The sequence below is a fragment of the Camellia sinensis genome, chromosome 4, assembly GCF_055761805.1.
Source record: "Camellia sinensis isolate YWXY chromosome 4, ASM5576180v1, whole genome shotgun sequence".
NCBI lineage: Eukaryota > Viridiplantae > Streptophyta > Magnoliopsida > Ericales > Theaceae > Camellia > Camellia sinensis.
This window is the reverse complement of record NC_138964.1, coordinates 220,772,800-220,794,367: the sequence shown is the minus strand read 5'-3', so window position 1 is coordinate 220,794,367 and position 21,568 is coordinate 220,772,800. Positions and strand designations below refer to the sequence as shown.

Sequence of the window (21,568 nt, the reverse complement as noted above, 5' to 3'; positions counted from 1 at the left end):
TAAAATTTGAGGTGGTACCTCTACATTTCTGAGGTCTGCGCAGGCATGAAATGCAACATGATAAACAGTTAACTCCCTATGCAGGAATCCAGAACGCCTATGAACGTATTCCGCAGTGGGGGTATTATATAACTCTTCTTCAGAAATACCCATCATAAAGTTTTCAGCATTGTCTCTTGATCCTTCAACTGAAGACCACCCCTTGGACTGCTCAACAAGCTCGATAATCTTTTCCAGAAAGGGGAAAATAATAAATGATTTAGGAACTAAAGAAATAATTATCTAACGGACACAAAATATATATATACAAAAATAAAATTGGTAATTACTTTGGTGGCTGTATCATCAGTTATTGGAGTCTTATTCTTATGTGCAGCAATAAGTCCAGCATAGCAAAACTTGTTTAAACCAAGACCAGCTGCAGTCATATCACGAACAATTGCATACCTGTAATATCAAGATAGGTCAATCTAGCTACTATTTAAGACGGGATAAACGTAGGGAAAATCCACTGTCCACAAGCCAAATTATATGTAGGACACAACTTGAAGGAGGGATTATCAGGCTTCATTCACGAAGGCCAATCATAAGCTCATACCAAAAAAAAAAAACCTTTGAACCTCTCTTAAGAATATAAACCTGTATAGAGTAGAGAATTTGAAAGTAGTTTGTTTATAAAAACAAAAATCTAAAATGATAATGGAGGTAGGCCTATAAGTAACTCCAAAATAAGATATATAGATCCAAATCAGATAAAAATAATTAAAAAAATTTATCACACAAGATTATTAGCTAGCAATCAAAACGACCACAGTTTTCGTCATATGGTAAACATGTCAGAGATCCACCCATGTTATGATGCATGAGATCCAATTAACAATTGTCTTCGACTATGTGGTCTTCATCCGACAAATACCAGCATGGTAAAATAAAACAAAAGGGACATATTTAGACCATGGAATTGATAGCATACACTCGATCTAATCGTCCAGCAGCTGCACATGAATTCAGTAGACAGATATAGGTTTGTCCAGTAGGTTTGACTTCATATCTCCTCATTTCTTCAAAAATCTTCAACTCAAAGTAAAACAAAAGAAATATCAATTAAATGCATAGTGCTAATTTTATTATAAAAGAGAAATATAATAAGGTTTAACTAATTAAGGGAGAACCAAACCTGAATTGCCTGCTGAGAATTCTTGCATTTCCCACAAGTCGAAATTAAGAAGTTGTATAAAGCAGCCTATGACAAAAATAAACACCGTATGATCATTAAAACTTAGAGGGGTTACTCAAATAGGTAAATGCGACTGAAACTGAACAGAAACATAAAAAGTTAAAAATAACTATATGAGAACCTTTGGATAATTTTTTTGGCACACCTAATGGACTTTGGCCAAACTTCACAAAATTGCCCTGCTGGCTCACTTTAGAGAAACACTAGATGATTGTCCTTTTTTGTTCTCTTCCGAAGGCTAAATTGTCTCATCGTGTTAAAATGTACCAAAACCTACCACTACACCTACTCCACCCACTTCACCTACTCTCCACCTACTCCTCACCTACTACACACTCACCCTCTCCTATATATAGGAATCATTGTAAACATAACAAATATCTATCAATAATACATCTATTTCTTACATGGTATCAGAGCAATAAGATTTAGGCCTATACTCCTTTCTTTTCGGCGGGCAGCCGGCCGGCAACCTTGCCTTCGCTGCCCGCTGGAGTTTTTCAACACATACCACAAATACATACCAGAAACTCTTCTTTCTTTGTTTCCTCATCTTCATCACTCTCAGTTTCCTTCTTCGAAGCCTCACAACAATGTTGTATCTTCTGCGTTTCATCCCACCACGAGCGTCAAGGAGCTTCTCGCATGCCCTGTTTGTACCAATTCAATGAACCCTCCTATACACCAGGTCTTCAATTGTTTTGGTCAGTATTTCTGTCTCCATTTTTTGAAGCTTTTCAGCTTGGGATGGCTCCTGTTTATATGGCGTTTCTGCGGTTCATGGGAGATGAGACAGACGCTCGAAGCTACAGTTATAGCCTTGAGGCTGAGGGATAGTCACAGGAAGGGCGAATATGGAAGGAACAACAGAACCTGGATATGGTTCTCGGAACCAAAATAATGATTGCTCCTGAGAGAAACCTTCTACGAAGTCTTGCATCCGTTGTCAATATAAACTCCGCGGGCAGTTTCTCCAGAAACACCGGATTTCGTGTCTTGTTATTTAAACAAGCTCTTTTGAATGGCAAACGCTCTTCAAATCCATTTTTGACAATCGGCCACAAGTCGCTCACATCTTCAACAGCAATTACGAGGTGATCACAAGAATTCTTTATACTCTGGAACTGAGCCAAGAAATTCACCATGATCGATCTCAGTAGCAGTATCGGTGTCTGCGGTTCTTGTCTCCCGGAACGACTCTTTGCCCTAATCGCAGCTCAAGCACAAGTCCAATCTCAAATTCGAGCTCAACAATTCCATCTCGAACAAGAAGATCGCCGGAAAACTGATCCTCTTCCACCGCCTCTCGTTTTCCCTCGATCGGCATCACCACCGCCGTCGCACAGCACCCATATAAGATGCAATTTTCTCATGGAGAGGCCGTCGTCGGTCAAGCTCCCAAGGCGGAGACGGTCCACCAAGTTGTTGTCGAAGCCCTTGGGCTCTCTCTCTTCGGTGGCCACCGCCAGAATCGGAAGAGGAGCTCTCACAGAATTGGGTTTGGACACCACTAACATATATCTATCCATATCTATATCATATCTCTCCATTATATATTAATTAAGTGTTTAAATACCCTACACACCACCTCCACCCACATGGGTTGGTTCTCACTTTTCATCATCAGTATTTACACATAAAACCTTCTCTCCACTCATTCATTTTATTATTATTATGCACACACTCAGAATCCACAATTCATGTGCACTTTTTTTTCTTTTATTCTACTTTTTGACCCATCATTCCACCACCTCTCTCTTTTTTTTTTTTCTAAACCATATTTTTGTACCACCGCCCACTCCATGATATCCATTTTTTATTATTCTTATTACTATTACTATTATTCTTCTTAAAAATAAAAAAATAATAATAAAATAAAATAAATACCAAACACCATTGCAAACAATTTACAAATTTGCACAACCAACCATATTTTATTCATCTCAGGAAACAACCCCGATCACACTTTTACACACAAAAAAAAAAAAAAACAACCATTTCCACCGGCGGGATTTTTCTTCTCTACTCTGCAGCCGTTCTCTTCTTCTTGCCTCCGTCCTGGGCGGCCCTTGACGGTGTTGCCTCCGTGTTTCCCACGCCACCGAGCACGTTCACTCCCCCATACTCCTCCACTGCAGCATATGGCGGACCTCCAAATCGGAACATCACGGTGGCCTTCCGCTTCAGCTCCTTATTTTCCGCCTTTAGCACACTTATCTCTGCTCGCGCGTCCTTATACATGCGTTGGAGCAGAGCCAGTTGGGCGTTTAACTGCTGCACCTCATTTGTCCTACTCTGCAGCCGGTTCGACAAATTTGTAACCGCAGTCATGGTTTCCACACATGACTTCAATGTATACTGATTGGCCTCCACATCCGACTGCACTGCCATTCTTTGCTCCACAGACCGCATAGGAAAGTTCAACGGAGCAAACTCCGGGGCGCTTGGTTGAGGTTCCAGTGCCACCGCACCAGTTATCTCTCTTGTTGACTCGTTGAGGTCGGGAAAGAGAGTGAGCAGACCGCGGGAAGACGAAGCCATTTTTCTGGGCAACAGAGTGTTACAGAGTATCTTTCTCAGCAAAACGAAGAATTTTTCAGAGGTTTCTCTCAGTTTTTCTGTCTCAGCTTCTACCTTAGCCTCAGCCTCCGTCTTGGTTAAATAGCCGAGGCAGCCACGCGTATCGCGCGCCACTTGACGCCAGACGACAAACGGGCGCGCCAGCCAAGGCACTCACGTGCCTCGCCATCATATCTGGCATGCTTTTTTATGGATTGGGCACGCCTTTTGATGGCACGCCTTTTGATAGATTGGGCACACCTTTTGAGGGTGCGACTTTTTAAGGGTCCGACAAGACTCTGTAAACTGTCCCGACATTAATTCCGGTTAACTCCTTCATGGGTCCGACAAGACTCTATAAACTGTCCCGACATTAATTCCGGTTAGCTCCTTTATGGGTCCGACAAGACTCTGTAAACTGTCCCGACATTGATTCCGATTAGTTTCTACAAGGGTCCAGCAAGACTCCATAAACTGTCACTGTCACAACATTATCTGCTACAACGGTCCGACATGACCCCATAAACTGTCTTCTACATCGGTCTGCCATACCCATACAGTCTTCTACAACGGTCTGACACGACCATACAGTGTCTCCTATCCTTTTTTTATTTTATGTATTCGTCTATTTTCTTGTTTTGTTAGTCTCTCCAAACTCAAGTTGGTTAGTTCCTATCCCCCTTGAGTTTGCGGGGGGCTGTTAAAATGTACCAAAACCTACCACTACACCTACTCCACCCACTTCACCTACTCTCCACCTACTCCTCACCTACTCCTCACCTACTACACACTCACCCTCTCCTATATATAGGAATCATTGTAAACATAACAAATATCTATCAATAATACATCTATTTCTTACACATCGAAATTGCATAATAAGGAAAATAAACAAATGGAAGGTTCATGCCACACCAGACTTGAAGTTTGCATCATGTTGCATTTGTTCCCCATCCAAGAGGTTATTCTTTCTCCTTTCCATTTTAAAGTTAAATAAAAAATAAGAAGAAAGAAAAAATCCTCAAGTTACACCTAGAATTCAGTAATATATTCAACTTATAAGAGCATCTCCAACCACACTCTTTATTTTTCACTAGCCAAAGTATAAAAAAATGACACTCTTTATTTTACCTAATTAGTTTAGCTATTGTGTGTTTCAACCATACTCTTTATTTTAGCTAGTCATTAAAACTAATTTAACCAATTTTCAAAACAAAAAATGCCATATATATATTACTCTTTTTCATAGAATGCCACATATGCATCTACTCTCTAATATGGTTGCCAATGTGACACTTGCGATAATATTTTTAAAAATAATATTTTTTAATTTTAGTTTTAAAAATATTATAAAAAATAATTTTAAGTAATATTTAATTTTTTTTTTATTATAAAATTTATAGTATGTGAATATATTTCAACATATGAATTTGGTGGAACCATCTTGAAAGGGAAGGGAGGGGAAGAATAAAAGAAAACAATAAAGAATTTAAAAAAAAAAAAACAATACAAAGGAAGTTTTTCAATAATTGTAATTTATCAAATTAAGAACCGAAAGAACACAAATTAACTAATCAAAAACCTTACGATGGTCAATGAATAAATAAGAAAAAAAATCATAAATAGCAAAGTTAGGAATAAACTTCAAAATAAATAAACTATTTCTAACACTCTCACACTCTTAGCCAATATGCCTTTGATTTTTGTTCATTCCCTTGCACTAGATCTAAACTAATGTTAAGCCATGCCGATATAAGCATACTGTCTTCTTCTGTAGTGAAGTTGCCACCTCGTTATGATTTCTTGGTGGTTTCTATTTGAGGAGAGATTGGGGAAGACTGATCCCCTTGGTCAAAAGGTTCATCTATTTCATAGTCAGTCCCATCATTCATCAAGTTGGTGAAATATGCACCATTTTGTTGTTGATTCATCTATAGACAAAGTAAAGAAAATTATGGCAACATATATTGGGTTGGAGAAATAGAATCCCAGTTGGAAGCAAATTAATTAATAAATGGAGATCATGTAAATTAAAACACTAGTTGTTTTGTTGAAAATGATTCAATGATAATTTTAAATAAATAAATGGAGATCATGTAAATTCAATGAAAAAGGATTCAATGATAGTTGCAACCAACTCTCTAATGATATATAACAAGAGCTCTAATTCTGCTAACATTCTATCAAGCCTATATATTATAAAACTAATATACACTCCAAGCTTATTCTATCAAGCCTATATATTATAAAACTATATACACTCCATGTTACTTTCATAACATTCTATCAAAAAATAGGAAAACCTGACAGCAAAAATGAATTCAGGCATTTTTTCCTTGCTAATGGGAATTACCTCACTAATTGAATGACAATAGTGGATATATATAAGAATATGAATCAACAAAATCACCTACATCTTCAAAAATGTAATATAACCATGCCATATTTAAGTATGCACAAGTGTGCAGACATAACATCTTATAATGCTAATTTTCACTATAAATATTTCAATGTGTAAAAATCAAAATTCTATTAAAAACATAAACTGATGGGACTCGATACTACACAGCAACATATGGGGCATCTCAATTAAGCATAGCTCTAGTCTACAACCACATATAAGAGACGAAATCATGATCACTCACAATAATGGGAGTCAATACCAACGAAGCTACATATGCAGATATCTTTCTTGCACTCTTAACCATAATGTTTCAGTGTCAGTCACCGAATACAATAAAAAATATATTGGCATCACATACTCAAACCATTGAACTAGTGGGGACTAGACACCTGTAGAATGAACAAAATTTCTTGCACTAACCCAAACAAAGAGGCTAGAGGTACATTGAAATGCTAAAAACCAAACTACCTATAAACACATGGTGCCCCTAATTATTAAGGCAAAGCCACAAATATAAGATCTCACAAAAAAATTAATAGAACAAGTTGGAAAATAAAGCATTCAGACTTTTTAGGCAAATACTGTTTCACAACAAACTGCATGCCTGAAGTGACACATGGTGCCCCTAATTATTAAGGCAAAGCCACAAATATAAGATCTCACAAAAAAATCAATAGAACAAGTTGGAAAATAAAGCATTCAGACTTTTTAGGCAAATACTGTTTCACAACAAACTGCATGCCTGAAGTGAGAAGTGTCTTGCCCCCAACAGGGGTCTAAAATGCCATCAACTAGACCTGAAAGGGAGGTTCTCTATCAAAAGAAACTCTCCTACATGGAATTGGTGAAACATTTTAGAACTGAAAATCTTTCCCTCTCTGACATAAAGCAAAGGTAATTCATCAATCTCATATGATCAGAGAGGCTCTACAAAGCACACAATCATGCCTTTTACAATTTAAGTAAATTTCCAAACTAATATAAAACTAATACTACATCTTTGGATTGCATGATAAAGGTTCGTTTAGAAAGTGAAATAGCAATATTTAACAATAAATATAACACTTCATATCTTTTTACTGGAAGTTTTCCAACAAAAAATAAGTAATTCAAAAAAAAAAAAAAAAAGAAGTAAAGGAAGGAAAAATAAAAATATGCTATTGTGCGTCATTGTAGACACCCCATTTTTAACAGACTTTAAGACTCAGACGTCATCGTCTGTGCACTCGGTGATTGTGCATGTTTGTGCTCGTTTTGAGTTTCCGGAGCCTTTGGCTGAGCGCCTTGTCTCGGGACCTCTTAACTTTCTTCTCTTGCTGTCTTTGCCTAAAGGGAAACAAAGACCTGTAGGCCCCTTTTTGTAGCCATAGGCTACCTTTCCCTCTCATAGGCCACTTGTAGTGGCCCGTAGACTAGTTTTCGGAGCTTCCGACTGAGTGCCTTGTCCTACGGACTCTTGTCTTTCTTCCCTTTTGGTTTGTTTTTTAACCAAACCTTGTTACCCTTTGCCTGGAGGGTGGAACAGGGGTGTAGACCAGTTTCCCCCCCTGTAGACCACTTTTCTTCCTTGCCAGCCACTTTTGGTGCTCGGTCAACTAGGGTGGGTGGTCCACAGACCACCTAAGGTGGTCGGCAGCCTGCCACCACCTTCTACTCTCTCTGTAGACCCTCTTTCCCCCTTGCTGACTAGTTTTATTCCCTGTAGACCACTTTTGGTGGTCGGACCACTTTTGGTGGTCGGTCAACTAGGGGAGGTGGTCGGTCGACCACTTTAACTAGTCGGCGGCCTTTCTGCACTTTCTGCAGATATTTTCCTTGCCAGTTGTTGGGCACAGAAGGCATCCTTCATACACGTGTATAAAAGGATTGCACCAAGCCTCTAGCTTGTCTAACAAGCTTGAGGCATGAAATTCTATATAAGGGAGCTTCCTCCCTCTTGTTCAAGGTTCAAAAATTTGGATTAGGTCTAAACATATCTCTCTCTCTCTTGATTTCTCCCTCTCTCTCCATATTTGTGCTATTTTGTGCCTTAAAGTGAGTTTTGTTCACACTTTTACACTAAACACCTAGTGAAACACCTTCACTCTTGAGCTGAGGTTCTTGGAGGTTGCATTTGAGTGATTTTGGCTTGGTTTTGCCTCAGAAGTGGCTGTTCTTGTTGTTCTTCAAGGGTGAGTCCTATTCCCCCTTTTAAAGTTTTGTTTTGATTGCATACTTAGCCATCTTTGCATGCTTCTTTTGGCTTAGATTTCAACTGTAAAAAGTTCTATTTTCAAGTGCTTAAAATGGTTGTTCAAGGCCTTGTTTGAGTTAGGGGTGGTCTACCCCCTTTGGTGACTTATTTTGCTTTGCTTTATGCCATCTCTTAAGGCCTTTACGATCACCTTCTCTTGGCCTTTTAACCACTGAATTCCAAAGGAATTTCAGTGGTAGAAAGTGTGTTTTGAGGTCCAAAATAGGAGGGGGTCATCCCCTCTCCTTGTGTCTTAGTTGCTTGTGTTGATGGCCTCATGTTTGAACATGTTTTTCTAGCATGTGATGGCTTGTTCTCAGCTTATTTTTGGCATTATTTCAGCATGGCATAACTCTGTTTTGGCCTGGTTATGTCACCTTATGCATGCTTTTTGCACTTGTAGTGTAATCTTGCCATTTATCCTTACATGCTTGCCACTTTGGCTCATCATTCCAGCCTATTTTGATTACACTCCAGTATGTTTTTGCTCATATTTTAGCATACTTGAACTCTGTTTTGAGTGGTTTAAGTCATGAGAGGCTTGCTTTATATAGCCATAGTGCAATCTCGCTCACTAGGCTTGAGTTTTGAGGCTCGTAGCATGCTATATTTGTGATGTGTGCATGATATGGCATCATTTGGTAGGTGATTTCAGAGCTTATGGCCTTATTTGGTTTGTTTCACAAAAAAAAAATTTGAGAAAAATTCTCTACAAACAAATTTTCAAGAGTAATCAAACCAAACAAATTTTTCCAAAAAAAATCTCAAAATTTTGTTTGGTTACCTACTTTCCAAAATCACTCTCTCTCTCATACACATCAAATCAATCACTTTTTTTAAAACTTTCTCTAAAACAATTTTCCAAAATTATTGCTGAAAAAAGGCAAACCAAACAAGTTTTCGTACTTTTTATCTCAAAAACTACTTTACAAACACAAACCAAACACACCCTATATCTTTGCCATGCCTCCACTTAAATCACCCTTTCAATGCTTTTGAAAAGTTGAGCCTTATGCCTTGTTCGTGAGCCAATACATGAGCTTATTGTTCTTGCCATATATGCTACAAGTCTAGCATGTTTTTGCCACTATTTTGACCTGCCTTAGATCTGTTTTGAATGTTTAGGGTCATTTGAGCATTGCTTAATATGGTTGTAGTGTAAAGGGCCTTAACTAGCTTTGAGTTTCGGGGCTTTTAACATGTTGTGCATGTGATGTTTGCATGGTGTGGCACTATTTAACATGTTATTTCAGAGCATATAGCCTTGCCATACTCTCATATAATTCATGCCTTTATTGTGTTTGAGAGTTGTGTTTAATGCCTAGCTTGCGAGCCAATACATGAGCATGTTGTTGTAGTTTTTGGTGCTTCATTTTCAACATATTTCAGCCACTGTTTTGGCATGTTTGACCTCTATCCGGGGTTGGTTTGACCATTTGAGATTGATAGTGCATGCCTCATGTGTAATATGTTTCATTAGCTTTGATGCCTTAGCTTTTAAACATGCCACGCATGCATTGCTTACATGATGGAGTCTTGCGCATGTCACTTTAGCATTGAAGGTTGATCATCTTGTTTGCGTTGCATGTGTTTGGATTGGACGTTAATCCAAACATGAGGAATGTCGCACGTTTCATACTTAAAGTGATGAAACGTTTAGCATTTTTTTGGTCGCCGACCCTCTTGATCAAGCATGATAGAGGTGGAGGCCCTTATGTGTTATTTGTGCATTCATTGACATTGACTTGTGCAAACTTGGCTTCTCGGCCATTGTGCATTGCGATGCTCGGTTGGTGGCCCGAGAGTCGAGTACCACACTCCCTTGAGTTTGAGAAATGATAGGGAGAGTGGTTGTGCACACATATCTTGCAAATACACTGTTATGCCCCTTGTTGTTCTCTGTTGCAGCAAAACTAGAGTTTGGCAAATCAACTGGTCAGCCGACCAGTATGGGTGGTCAACCGACCAGTTTTTCTGGTCTACGACCAGTTTTTCTGGTCGACAGCCCCTTTTTCTGGTTGACAGCCCACCAGGAGGTCCCCATGTTGGAGCAGAAGCAATCTGGAAGTTAGTGCACTTTTCAAAGATCAAATCAAATGCAAACAGAGGCAATTCTGGACATAGCAATGGATTTCCGAGAGAGGCGATCGAGCATGCATGCACCCCTCGCCCCGAGGATCTCTTTTAACTGCTTTAGCTGCTTTACTTAGTTAGCTAATTCGTCGGTTTTGTACTTAATTAGTTAATGTGCTTAATTAATCGATTTGTTTTGTAATAATTAATTAACTAAGAATAGTTAATTAGCTTTGGTTTGTAATAATTAGTTTAATTAGCGTAACTAGTTAGCTTATTATTCGGACCCTCCGTTGAGAGGGCAAATGTTGTAATAAGTATGCGTGGGTGTGTGAATGTCTTCAAACCCCACGTCTTTCTCCTTTTTATATACCAGCTTTTGATGGTTAGTTTTAGGGCATATTTCAATTAGCATACTTATGTTTGCATGCGTGCATCATTCATTCGTATTGCATGCACCGGGCTTGACACATCATTCAAACTGCATTGTATTTCAATTCCTATTTGAATACATGTATCAGGTGTAGCATTCATATGTCATCTTAGATAGCCGAGCCTATTTTAGTTTCATTTTTACATATGTTGCATTAGGCATTGTTGACATAACTAGGATCATGCATGATTTCTAACTACCTTCTGTTTTGGCTCGAAGTACATTGTAAATGTTTATGCTTTAGCATCCTTGCATGTGTGTAAGTGACTGTCATGATAGCATACTTGCTATGAGCCTAATTGCTTAATTGATTAACTGCATGAATGTCTGTGGATGAAGGCTTCATTGCTTGAATTGGAACAATTCATCAAAATGTGCGTTTTAAGCCCACTTTGCGGAGTGGCAAAATCATATTGTTTTCTAAGCCCACTTGAGGGTGGCAAATCCGTGTCTTAGTCTACTTGCAAGTAGCACTTTCAAACCATTTTCGAAAAACAAACATGAGATGTTTTGTTCCAATTCTTACGATTTAGTCTATATTTGTATGGTGCGCGCATCACATAGTAATTCTACATTAATAACCGGAATAAGAACACGTGTTTTCAAGAACAACAAATCACGTTAGTAGAGGCCGATCTTTGATTGGGCGTGCAGAGGTGCTCATTTCAGGACCTTCTCCTCTCGTACCCAAGTTCCCGAGCCGAGGCAACTTTGGTGATGACGGACACGTGGCCTTAGACACGAGTCAGGGTTTCCTAAGGCCAAGTTTGGCAAGTTAAAAAAAAGTCAAAAAATCAAAAAGTTACTCAAAAAGTTAAAAAGTTATCACTATTCACCAAAAGTCAAAAAAGTACAGCTGCACAACTCTCAATCCTAATTTTTTCCTACACACTAATTTATATAATTTTTTAATACACATTTTTTCATAAAAAGTCAAAAAGTTAACCCAAGCATCCATATTTTTTCCCTCAACTTTTAGTCCAAAAAGACAAAAAGTGCACTTATTTAGGACATCCCAAACAACCCCCCCAAAAAAAAATATTTAGGTAGCAACTCTGAAATCTGGCAAAGCAATCCATGTTTGGCGCTTTTTGATTAAAATCGATTTTCCAAAACGATTTGCCGGATGTGGACTCTTTGGTGATTTATCAGTCTTACATTGCACTTTGTGAGATTCGATTCAGAACCATGACAGGAGTCCGAACTGTAGTAGCTAGAACCCAATTCACGCCCTCTCCGAAAGGGGGACGCGCGGAGCGAGTTCGGGCGGTCTATAGTCATCCATGATGAGTTTCTATGCTTCAAGTTTAAACAGAAATGATGATATGTGTGCTCAAATTTCTCTCAACCAACTGTATATGACATTTGTTTTATACAGTTCCTATCATGGGTCATATATATTATTCAAGGTGAAGAAAATTATGACAATCAACCCTTCTTCACAAACAAATGACTTATTCAAAAGAAGGTTATCAGATCCTTCTGTCTATCAGATGTTAAAATAATGTACATTTTCTCTAGTATGTGTCGGTTGTAAGTTAACAAAAGAGAAGGTATATAACCTTCAAGATTTTCACAATATACATGTCACATACGTCAAATTGCCAGAATATATAAAGACATCATCTTCAATTGATTTTCATTGGTTTAACAAGTCATGCAATGATAAAAACGTATCATCATTCACAAGCAAAGTTTAGTACCTTGACAAATTTGCAAAGCCAATTCTTCACACTGAGATTAACAATTAATCTTTACACCATCTCAACCAACAATTAATTTCTTTAGTTTTTCATCCCAATGTCCTAGTTTGGCAAACCTAACCTTTTTTCTTACTCTTTGACCATTAATTTAGCAACTAAATAATCTTGCAACCAATTTTCTTAACATCCAGTCCAGCAACCTGTCACCCACTAATCAAGCCAATTCAGACCTATTTATCTGCAAATGCCATAAATTTCGCACACCCTCTAGACCCTTAATCTATGGTCTTACCACAAGCAAGCCCCCGCATAAACCTATTTATGGGTGATATTGTTGCAAGTCTTATAGAGCTATTGTATGGCACTAAGAAAATGTTTGACAACTAAATTAAGTGCTCGAGTTAGCAGTTTTTCAAATGAATGTTTTATTATGTGTGTTTTAATAACGCACAACCAGTTACCACTTGAATTTGAAATTCACCGTCAAAGATGCTTGACTTATCATTGAATGCTAAACATGGTTACTAAGTAGCAATTTATATTTTAATCTCTATGGACAAACTCATCATTAAATTTTCAACATTAGTATTCAGCTACTTAAATCTTCAGGACCACTGATTCAACAATAAAACGAATATCTTCATTTACTACAAATTAAGATTATGTATTAGGGAAACAGGGTCATGGAGGAGTTCAACTACTAACAATAACTTTTTCACAGAACAATCAAATTGATTTGAGGAGTGCTATTAGCATTAGATTTTATCATAGTTTTATTTCGCCGAATATAATGGTAAGATACAACTCTTCATTTTTTTTCCTTACATGATTCTTTTTGCAAACATGGAACTAATTACAAGTGTCCAACTAGGTGGCAACAAAACAGAGACAAAAATCCACTAACATCTAGCTCTTTTGTTAATTTGTCACCTTTAAACGAACAAATACGTTTCTCTTTTTCCCTTTTTTTTCTTTCAATTCCATTACAAACTGACGGGATTATATTTTATAAACTACAAACATTGAAATCGCTGACCAATGATTTGTAGGTCCTTATTCATAAACTAATTTTATCTCCATGTCCCGATTGCTGATCATTGAAAGTAAAATTCATAAACTAAATATCATCTATATTCAAGGAAAGGCATTCAGTCCCCATTGTGAGGTGTTTTTTTACTTTCATTAAATCAGATGCCTTTGATAAGTTGGTCTTTCAGACGGTTGTAAATAGTATATTGACATTGTTTCAAATTCAGATGCATAATTTTGGTCTGGACTTTGATGCTTTACATTATATAGAGGAAGATGTGCATTGCATTCAAGTTGTCTATACTCCATACGGCATAAATATGAGATTAAATACGGAATTTTTAGTCAGATTGGAGCCTCTAGGGTTGCAAATTGCTTTTCTTGGAGAGAGAGGGTCAATGAGTTGCATTGAAGGGGAAGACAGAGAGATAGAAGGATCCATACCTTGAGGAAGAGGTCAGATGGAGGGAGTTGCAGACAACGCTGAAGGAGAAGATCGATTTCGCGTTGAAGGAGCAGATCGATTTCGTGCTGAAGAAGTAGATCGATTTCGCGGGAGAGCAGATCGATTTCGCGGGAGAGACGAGTTTGGAGAGCCTTCAATCACTCTCCAATTGAAGCCAGCGGAGAAGACACGAGGGAAAATAGGAAGCCATTTAGCCAGCCCATTGGAGGAGAATATTTGGATGATATTAGTTAAAATAGTTAACAGGATCAATATGCCTCTTTCCTTGGAGTTGCTCTAATTAGCCAATTCTTTTTATATGCTAAAATTATTCTAGATTTGCATTCTCTTGCACTATCTCCAAATAACATTATTCCACATTTAACAAAATTAATTGACCCAAGGGCACCAAGAATAGAAAAAGGGTTCAACCGAAGAGAGAAAAAGAACCTTGGATTTGTAGTATCTATTATGCTTAAAAACCCAAACTCATCTTCTAAGTCATATACAAGAAACAAATACTAAAAACTGGTTGAAACCAAGTGCAATTCAATCAGCAGTCAGCAAGGTGTTACTATTCAGACCTCAAGAATACACAAAGAATTTTGTGCTCCACTCGATAGATATATCATATATGTAAAAAACAGAAATATAAATTTCAATGAACATGTTAATTAATAACAAAGTGATCATAGAAATGGAAAAAAACAATTATACATACGTCAGGAACCAGACCCATGGCTTTCATTTCATCTCGGAAGAAGAAAGCGTCCTGCAAGCGAGCGCCTTTCATCGCCCCAGCAATCAGTGAATGGAATGTATCTCGCTCTGGTTTAACCCCATCCAGCATCATATCATCATACACATCTCTCAACAAATAATGCCTACATAACAAATAAATGCGAAGTAACTAACTGTCATATGGCATCTCCAATCCTTACCATTAATCCATATCAAATTCAAATTTGAGTAAAAATGATCAAAATCTTTCTCCACTCCCTATCCATTGGATTGTAAGGTGAGAAAAAGAAAAGAAATGATTGTGTTTTTCCACCGTCATGTTTGAATGAGTAAGAAAGCAAAGCAAGTGAGAGAGAAATATGAGCGAGATTTCCTATTCTTCCTTTGTATTTTAAGGGTCACTCATTTTGCCATTATAAATATTTTATAACCAATCAACTTGTTTCTCACCAAATCTCACCACTTAGTAAAAAATGAAATAGGCTTAGTAAGAGATATCTCTTTCTCACCATTTCTCATCAATTCTCACCATTTTTCACTAACTTACAAATCAAACATGAGAAAATTTATTTCTTGTCATTTCTTATCATTTCTCACTGAATCACCCCATCCAAACAAAACTCAAACTCATACCAAAATGAGTTGTACTCAAATTTTGACCCAAATCAAAAAGGCCCTTTTCTTTACTCAAATTTCTAAATATAAAATGGTGCCACTTTCCAAATTTTTACTAATTTATACTCAAATTTTAGGTTGGCCATTGAAGTACTCTATATCAAATGAAGCTAAATCTGAGTAAAAAATGAGTTAAGGGCTAGAGATGGCATACAACACAAACATATATCTATAGACCTTAAATCAAAGAGAGAAAGGGAGAAGGAAATGCTCAAAATCTTTCTCCACTCTCTTAGTTTAACTCAAATTTCTAAATTTACAATTGTACCTACCAATTACCAAATTTTTACTAATAATTACTCAAATTTGAGTTAGGCCATTGGGGCCCGTTTGTTTTGGGAGATAGAATGGAGGGGATTGATAATGAGGGGATTAATAGTGAGAGGATTATTAGTGAGGGGATTGATAGTGAGGGGATTAATAGTGAGGGGATTAATAATGAGGAATTGTTAAATTATTTTTATATAAAATAATAAAACAAATAAAAAAATATAAAAAATTAAACTTTATATTAAAAAAAAATTCCCAATATATAAAAAATAAAAAAATTTCTAATCCCCTCACTATTTTCTAATACCATCTCTACCTCCTCCTTACCAATCCCCCTTCCAAGGGTATTAGCAATACCAAGGGACTAATAGTCCCAACCCTTTCTCTGCAAACAAACAGGGGCTTTGGTAATACCTTGGTATACCCTCTCTATAGCCCAAAACAAACGGGGCGCCTTGGAGTAGTCTATATCAAATGAAGCAAAATCTAAGTAAAAATATGAGTAATAGACCTAAAATCGGAGAGAGAGACCTTCGTTGAGAAGTGAGAGAGGCAATGACGGTGTTGTACTCTGAATCATTGTTAGCGTAATTTCTCTTTGCGTACTCTTCAGTCGAAGCTGCAAAATGGCGGACTCCGAGTGCTCGAACCAGTGAACGGTGATGCCCTGAAGAAGAAGAAGAGAAAAGAGATTATCAGAAAAACTTTCACTTTCTCTCTCTCTCTCTCTAGATTGAAAGGTGAGACTGAGAACATGCCAGAGATGGTTTGAAGGAGCTTCATGGACATGGCGGATTCGTGAGTTTGAAAAAGGGTTTTTGCAGAGCACCTGATTGTCTTCGCTTCTGTTTTGGTGCGACTGCCCATAAACCCTTGGGGGTTTCAGAAGATGTGTACGTGTCGTTTCGTACAGTGTTGAGGTCTAACAACTCTGTGCACCCGCCCCGATTTTATTTATTACAAATATATTTAGGTCTTGCTTTGAATCCATTATTTTAATTTAAAAGTTAATAAATTATTAAAAAAATTAAAAAACCAACTATATATATTAAAAAGTTAAATATTTTTTTTCTTTTTATTTTTTTCACATTTTTTTATAAAAAATTAAAAATTTATTCTAAACATACTAATTTTTTTATCTCATATTTTAATAAAAAGATAAAAAAAAAAATACTATTAAAATAACTACTCCTCATACCAAGCCATATATAGGACAATAGAATATGATTGTTTGAATGTAAGGTATAAGTTGTTTACTTTTTTTTTTATTCAAGTGAAGAGTTAAAAATAGAATACACAGCTAGTATCATGGGATATCAGAATCCCTTCTTGAGCCAACATTTATCATTTCAGCTGTTAACATAGAGAAGATAGAACTAGGTGGGTCTTCCAAAAATATAAGGTGCTCCTGTTGGCTTGCTCCTAAGTTAGCCATAGCATCTACACTTTGATTGGCTTCCTTGGGAATAGTTTCAATAGTGCATTGACATATTCTTAGAAGGAAGTTGACATCTTCTTAGAAGGAAGTTGGCATCTTCAATGAGTGCCCTGTATGGTGAGTTTTCGCCAGCGCCATCTTGAATGAGTTCCATAACTATCTGAGAATCAGTTTCAATTTGGATGTTGGCCAGTCCTTTTTGCATGATTTATGGTTAGTCCTCTGTATATGCCCCATATCTCAGCCTCGAAGCTGGTGCAGTAAGGCATTGTTTGGGAAGGGTTAAAGTGGCTATTTTAGTCGCAAAAGACAAAATAGGCTGTTTTAACCACAAAAAACAAAGCATCGCATTCAACCCATAATCATTACACTATTCTCTCATAAAAAAAGCCAAAAAGCCCTTCTCAAACCAAGCTTTTTAGCTCGGGCCGAAATAGTCAAAAAAGCCAAAAAGCCAACTCACTTCCCAAACGGAGGCTAAGTATCTATAGAATTCCCATACCCAGGTGCCTACTTCATCTCTGAGCAGTCCTCCAAATCCAAATTGGTCAGGATCACCCTTGGAACATCCATTAGTGTTTAGCTTAAGTTTACCTACAATAGGACAAGACTAGAACATTAGTTTAGGATCTTTAAAATTTGGATGCAGGATAGCTTGAAAGGCTTCATGAGTTTCCTTTGCCTTTTGTAGGATGAAGTTAACACTGGTGCTAGGAATATGTGTTAGATTTTCAGACACTTTTTTGTTTCTCTCTTTCCAAATGAGCCAAAGAGCTATCAAGAAGACTGTAGACCATTGAATATTATTAATTTGGTCATTACTGATGATATTGGTTTTAATCCAATCCTGTAAAGTCATATTGCTGTTGTGCTGCTACCAAGTAGAGTTCTTCAGGTTCAACCATATTACTTTAGCTTTAGGACAACTTCTGAATAAATGGTGCATATCTTCTCTAGATATTTGGCATCTAGGGCAGATATCTGTTTTTGAAATATTCCTTATGAGCCTCATATGATTGGTTAGTAGTCTTTCATGCCTGACAAGCCAGAGAAAGCTCCTCAGTTTGTGAGGTACCTGTAACTTCCATATCCATTGCCAGTTAACTCCATCAGTAGCTTGGTTTGATATGGCTTGATAGGCTGCTGTTGTAGAGTACTTGCCACTAGAGGAACCTTTCCAATGAGATGTGTCATTATAAATCACACACCTGGGTCTATGGACTCTAAGAATGGCCTCATTGTTCTGTTAGGATATAAGGTTGTGGATTGAGGTTAAATCCCAGTTTCCTTCAGCATCAAGAATGGAGCTGACTTTGGTTAGAGCTTCAGTATGTTCTCCTTGGGTTGTCATTCATAAGGGTTGTTCTCCATACCACCAGTCAATCCATAGTGAAATATGCTCCGCTGTCCCAATATCCCATTTAATGTTCTTATCCAAAACATCTCTGTTTCTAATAATGCCTTTCCAAGTGTGAAAGGCTTTTCTTTTAGTGGGCCAGTTGGAGAGAGAATGAGTTTTGAGGTGCTTAGTTCTGAGAACGTCACACCTTAGCTTATTAGAATTAGTGGCAGTTTTCCATCCCAGCTTAGAGACAAGTGCAAAATTCTGTTTTCTAGCTTGTTTAATGCCTAAGCCCCCATGCTTCTTACTTTTACAAACCTTCTGCCAGTTCACAAGATGGACTTCAGTACTACCCCAAAAGAAATTTCTATTCAGTTTGTCAATTTGGTCCATAAGATGGTTAGGCATAGCAAATGTAATAGCCTTAATCAGGGTTGTTCTACCTACAAGGGACAGGTTTTTGGCTTTCCATCCAGAGAGTCTTTGTGCGATTTTGTCAAGAATTTCTTGAAACTGGGATTTGGACATTTTGCTATGGAGGAGAGGGGTGCCCAGGTATTTACCCAAGTCAGTGGTGAAAAATATGCCACATTGGAAGCTAAGAGAGGTGGCTTCCCTTCTAGGAATATTAGAAGAAAATAACATTTTGGATTTTTGAAAATTGATTTTTTGTCCAAACATATCACAAAATTTAGATAGCACATCCAAAATACAAGCACAGTTTCTTCTAGTAGCTCTAGTAAATAAGATAAGGTCGTCAACAAAAAAACAAATGGGAAATGAGAAGGCTGTCTTTAGAAGCTTGAAGGCCCTTCCATTCTCCATTTTCAGTTTTAATTCTGATCATGTTGGACAGATTTTCCATGTAAAGAACAAATAAATAAGGCGATAAAGGATCTCCCTATTTGAGACCTCTTCCCATACTAATGCTGGGTAAGGCCTCACTATTCAAAGTGATGGCATAATTGACATTAGACACACAATTCATGATGAGAGTGATCCATTCAGGGTTGAGATTAAGTTCTTTAAGGGAGTGGTGGATAAAATCCTAGGAAATACGATCATAGGCCTTTTCCAAATCAATTTTAAGGACCATACCCCCAGTCTTACCTTTTTTACCTCTAAAGGTGTGGAGAATCTCTTGGGTTATGATAATGTTATCAGTGGTAGTTCGCCCAGGGATAAAACTACTTTGGTTAGGGCTGATGAGATCAAAAAGAAGAGGTCTAAATCTGTTGACAATAATTTTAGTAATGGTTTTATAGGTAACATTACAAAGGCTTATGGGGCGAAATTGTTTTAAAGACTCGGGGTTCTGAAGTTTAGGGATGAGAACAATTTGGGTTTCATTGATCTCAGTGGGGATAGTCTTATTGTGGAAACAATCCTTAATAAAATGACAGACAAAGTTGCCAATAGTGTTTCAATTGTTATGGTAGAAAACAGATTGAAGACCATCCTTTCCAAGGGCTTTAAAGGCTTTAATGCTACGAATGGCATTCCAGATTTCAGTGTTAGTCACAAGGGCTTAGAGACTAGCATTATCTTCTCTAGTGATTCTGGTTCTAGCAATATTAACCCAATTATCCAAAAGATGAGTTTCTTCATGTTTAAAGAGTTTAGTGAAGTGATCCAAAATGTGGGCTTTGAGTTCATTACTACTGGAAATCTAATTACCATTATCATCTTTTAAGGCCTAGATTTTAGACTTTCTTCTCTTGGTAAGAGTGGAGATATGGAAAATTTTTGAATTGCTATCACCCATGGTAAGCCATTTATTATGAGATTTTTGTTACCACAAAATTTCTATCTGAAACAATGTCATGTTAAAATGTTTAATAAGGTCTTTCTCAAGAAGATGAAGATTATGCGAAAAATTGATGGCTTGGGTTTTTTGTATGCCTTTAATGCGAGCCAGAAGATTTCTCTTTTTTTTTTTAAATGTTGCCAAAAACTTCTTTGTTCCAGGTTTTAGCATTAATAGTGAAGTTATCAATGGCTTCAAGCAGTTTAAACTCCATATTATGCCAAAATTTATGAACAACATCAAAGAAAGTGGGGTGACATAGCCAAGCAGTTTCAAATCTAAAGGGTCTATTGTGAGAGTTGGAGGGGTGCATACCTTGTGTGTAAATCACCAGTGGAGAATGATCCGAATAGGTTCTTGGAAGGGTCCTCACAGTACCTTCAGGGAACAAAGCTTGACATCACTACAAGAAAAGGGGCTATATAACACGGAAACATTTGTGACGACACCACTTATCGTCGCAAAAAGTGATTCTTTGTGACGGTATCACTTGTCATCACCAATAAATGGGTTTTTAGCGATGGCACCACTTCCTGTCACAAAAAAACAACTTTTTGCGACGGCAACAACTGCAATCGCAAATAATGCACATTTTTTGCGATGGTAACCCCTGCTGTCACAAATAAAGTTCTTTTTTGCGGCGGCATGAACTGCAGTCGCAGATAAAAGAGTTTTTTACGATGGTAATAAATGTCGTCGCACAAAAAAAAAAAGAAAAAACGATACTATTTTGATATAACATTCTATTTTCACACATTTTTTCATCTTCCGGTCTCTCTGTCTCGCTCATCTCTCTTCTATTTCTATTTCTCTTTCTCTTTCTCTCTCTCTCATTCATTACTCTTTGTTTGTCTGTCTGTGTTTGTCTCTTTCTCTCTCTCTCTCCCACACTGTGTTTGCGTTGCTCACTCTCTTATTCCCTTCTTCTCGATTTACCGATCTCCCTCTTGATTTATCGATCTCTTCTTTTTCTTTCTCTTTCTCTTCTCTTTCAATCACTCATCTCTCATTTCTCTTAATGACTTGTCAAAAAAGGAAAAAGTCAAAAAATGAAATGGGCCTCTTTCTCTCTCTCTCTCTCTCTATGTCTCTCGTTCATCTTGCATCTCTCTCTCTCTCTCACTCATCACTATTCTATTTAGCTCTCTCATCTCTCTTCACACTCTATCTCTCGTGCTC

General features: G+C 37.4%; 1 protein-coding gene across 4 annotated transcripts in view; it reads right to left on the bottom strand.

The window, feature by feature from the left end:
• Positions 1 to 16,743, bottom strand: part of LOC114316254 (pentatricopeptide repeat-containing protein At4g35850, mitochondrial) — a 30,192-nt gene extending 13,449 nt beyond the window's left edge. Inside the window, exons 1-8 of one of the 4 annotated variants that reach the window (XM_082922807.1) lie at positions 16,561 to 16,738; positions 16,334 to 16,469; positions 14,838 to 15,000; positions 14,116 to 14,268; positions 1,178 to 1,243; positions 974 to 1,071; positions 330 to 447; positions 19 to 228 (exon numbers count right to left, since the gene is read on the bottom strand). In XM_082922807.1, coding sequence (XP_082778933.1) covers positions 19 to 228; positions 330 to 447; positions 974 to 1,071; positions 1,178 to 1,243; positions 14,116 to 14,268; positions 14,838 to 15,000; positions 16,334 to 16,469; positions 16,561 to 16,669 — 1,053 coding nt within the window. In that variant the 5' untranslated portion in view covers positions 16,670 to 16,738. Of the gene's footprint in view, positions 1 to 18; positions 229 to 329; positions 448 to 973; positions 1,072 to 1,177; positions 1,244 to 14,115; positions 14,269 to 14,837; positions 15,001 to 16,313; positions 16,470 to 16,560 lie in introns of all 4 variants that reach the window. The other 3 variants (XM_082922808.1, XM_082922809.1, XM_028262914.2) reach the window with 3 other exon arrangements.
• Positions 16,744 to 21,568: the final 4,825 nt, after the last annotated feature.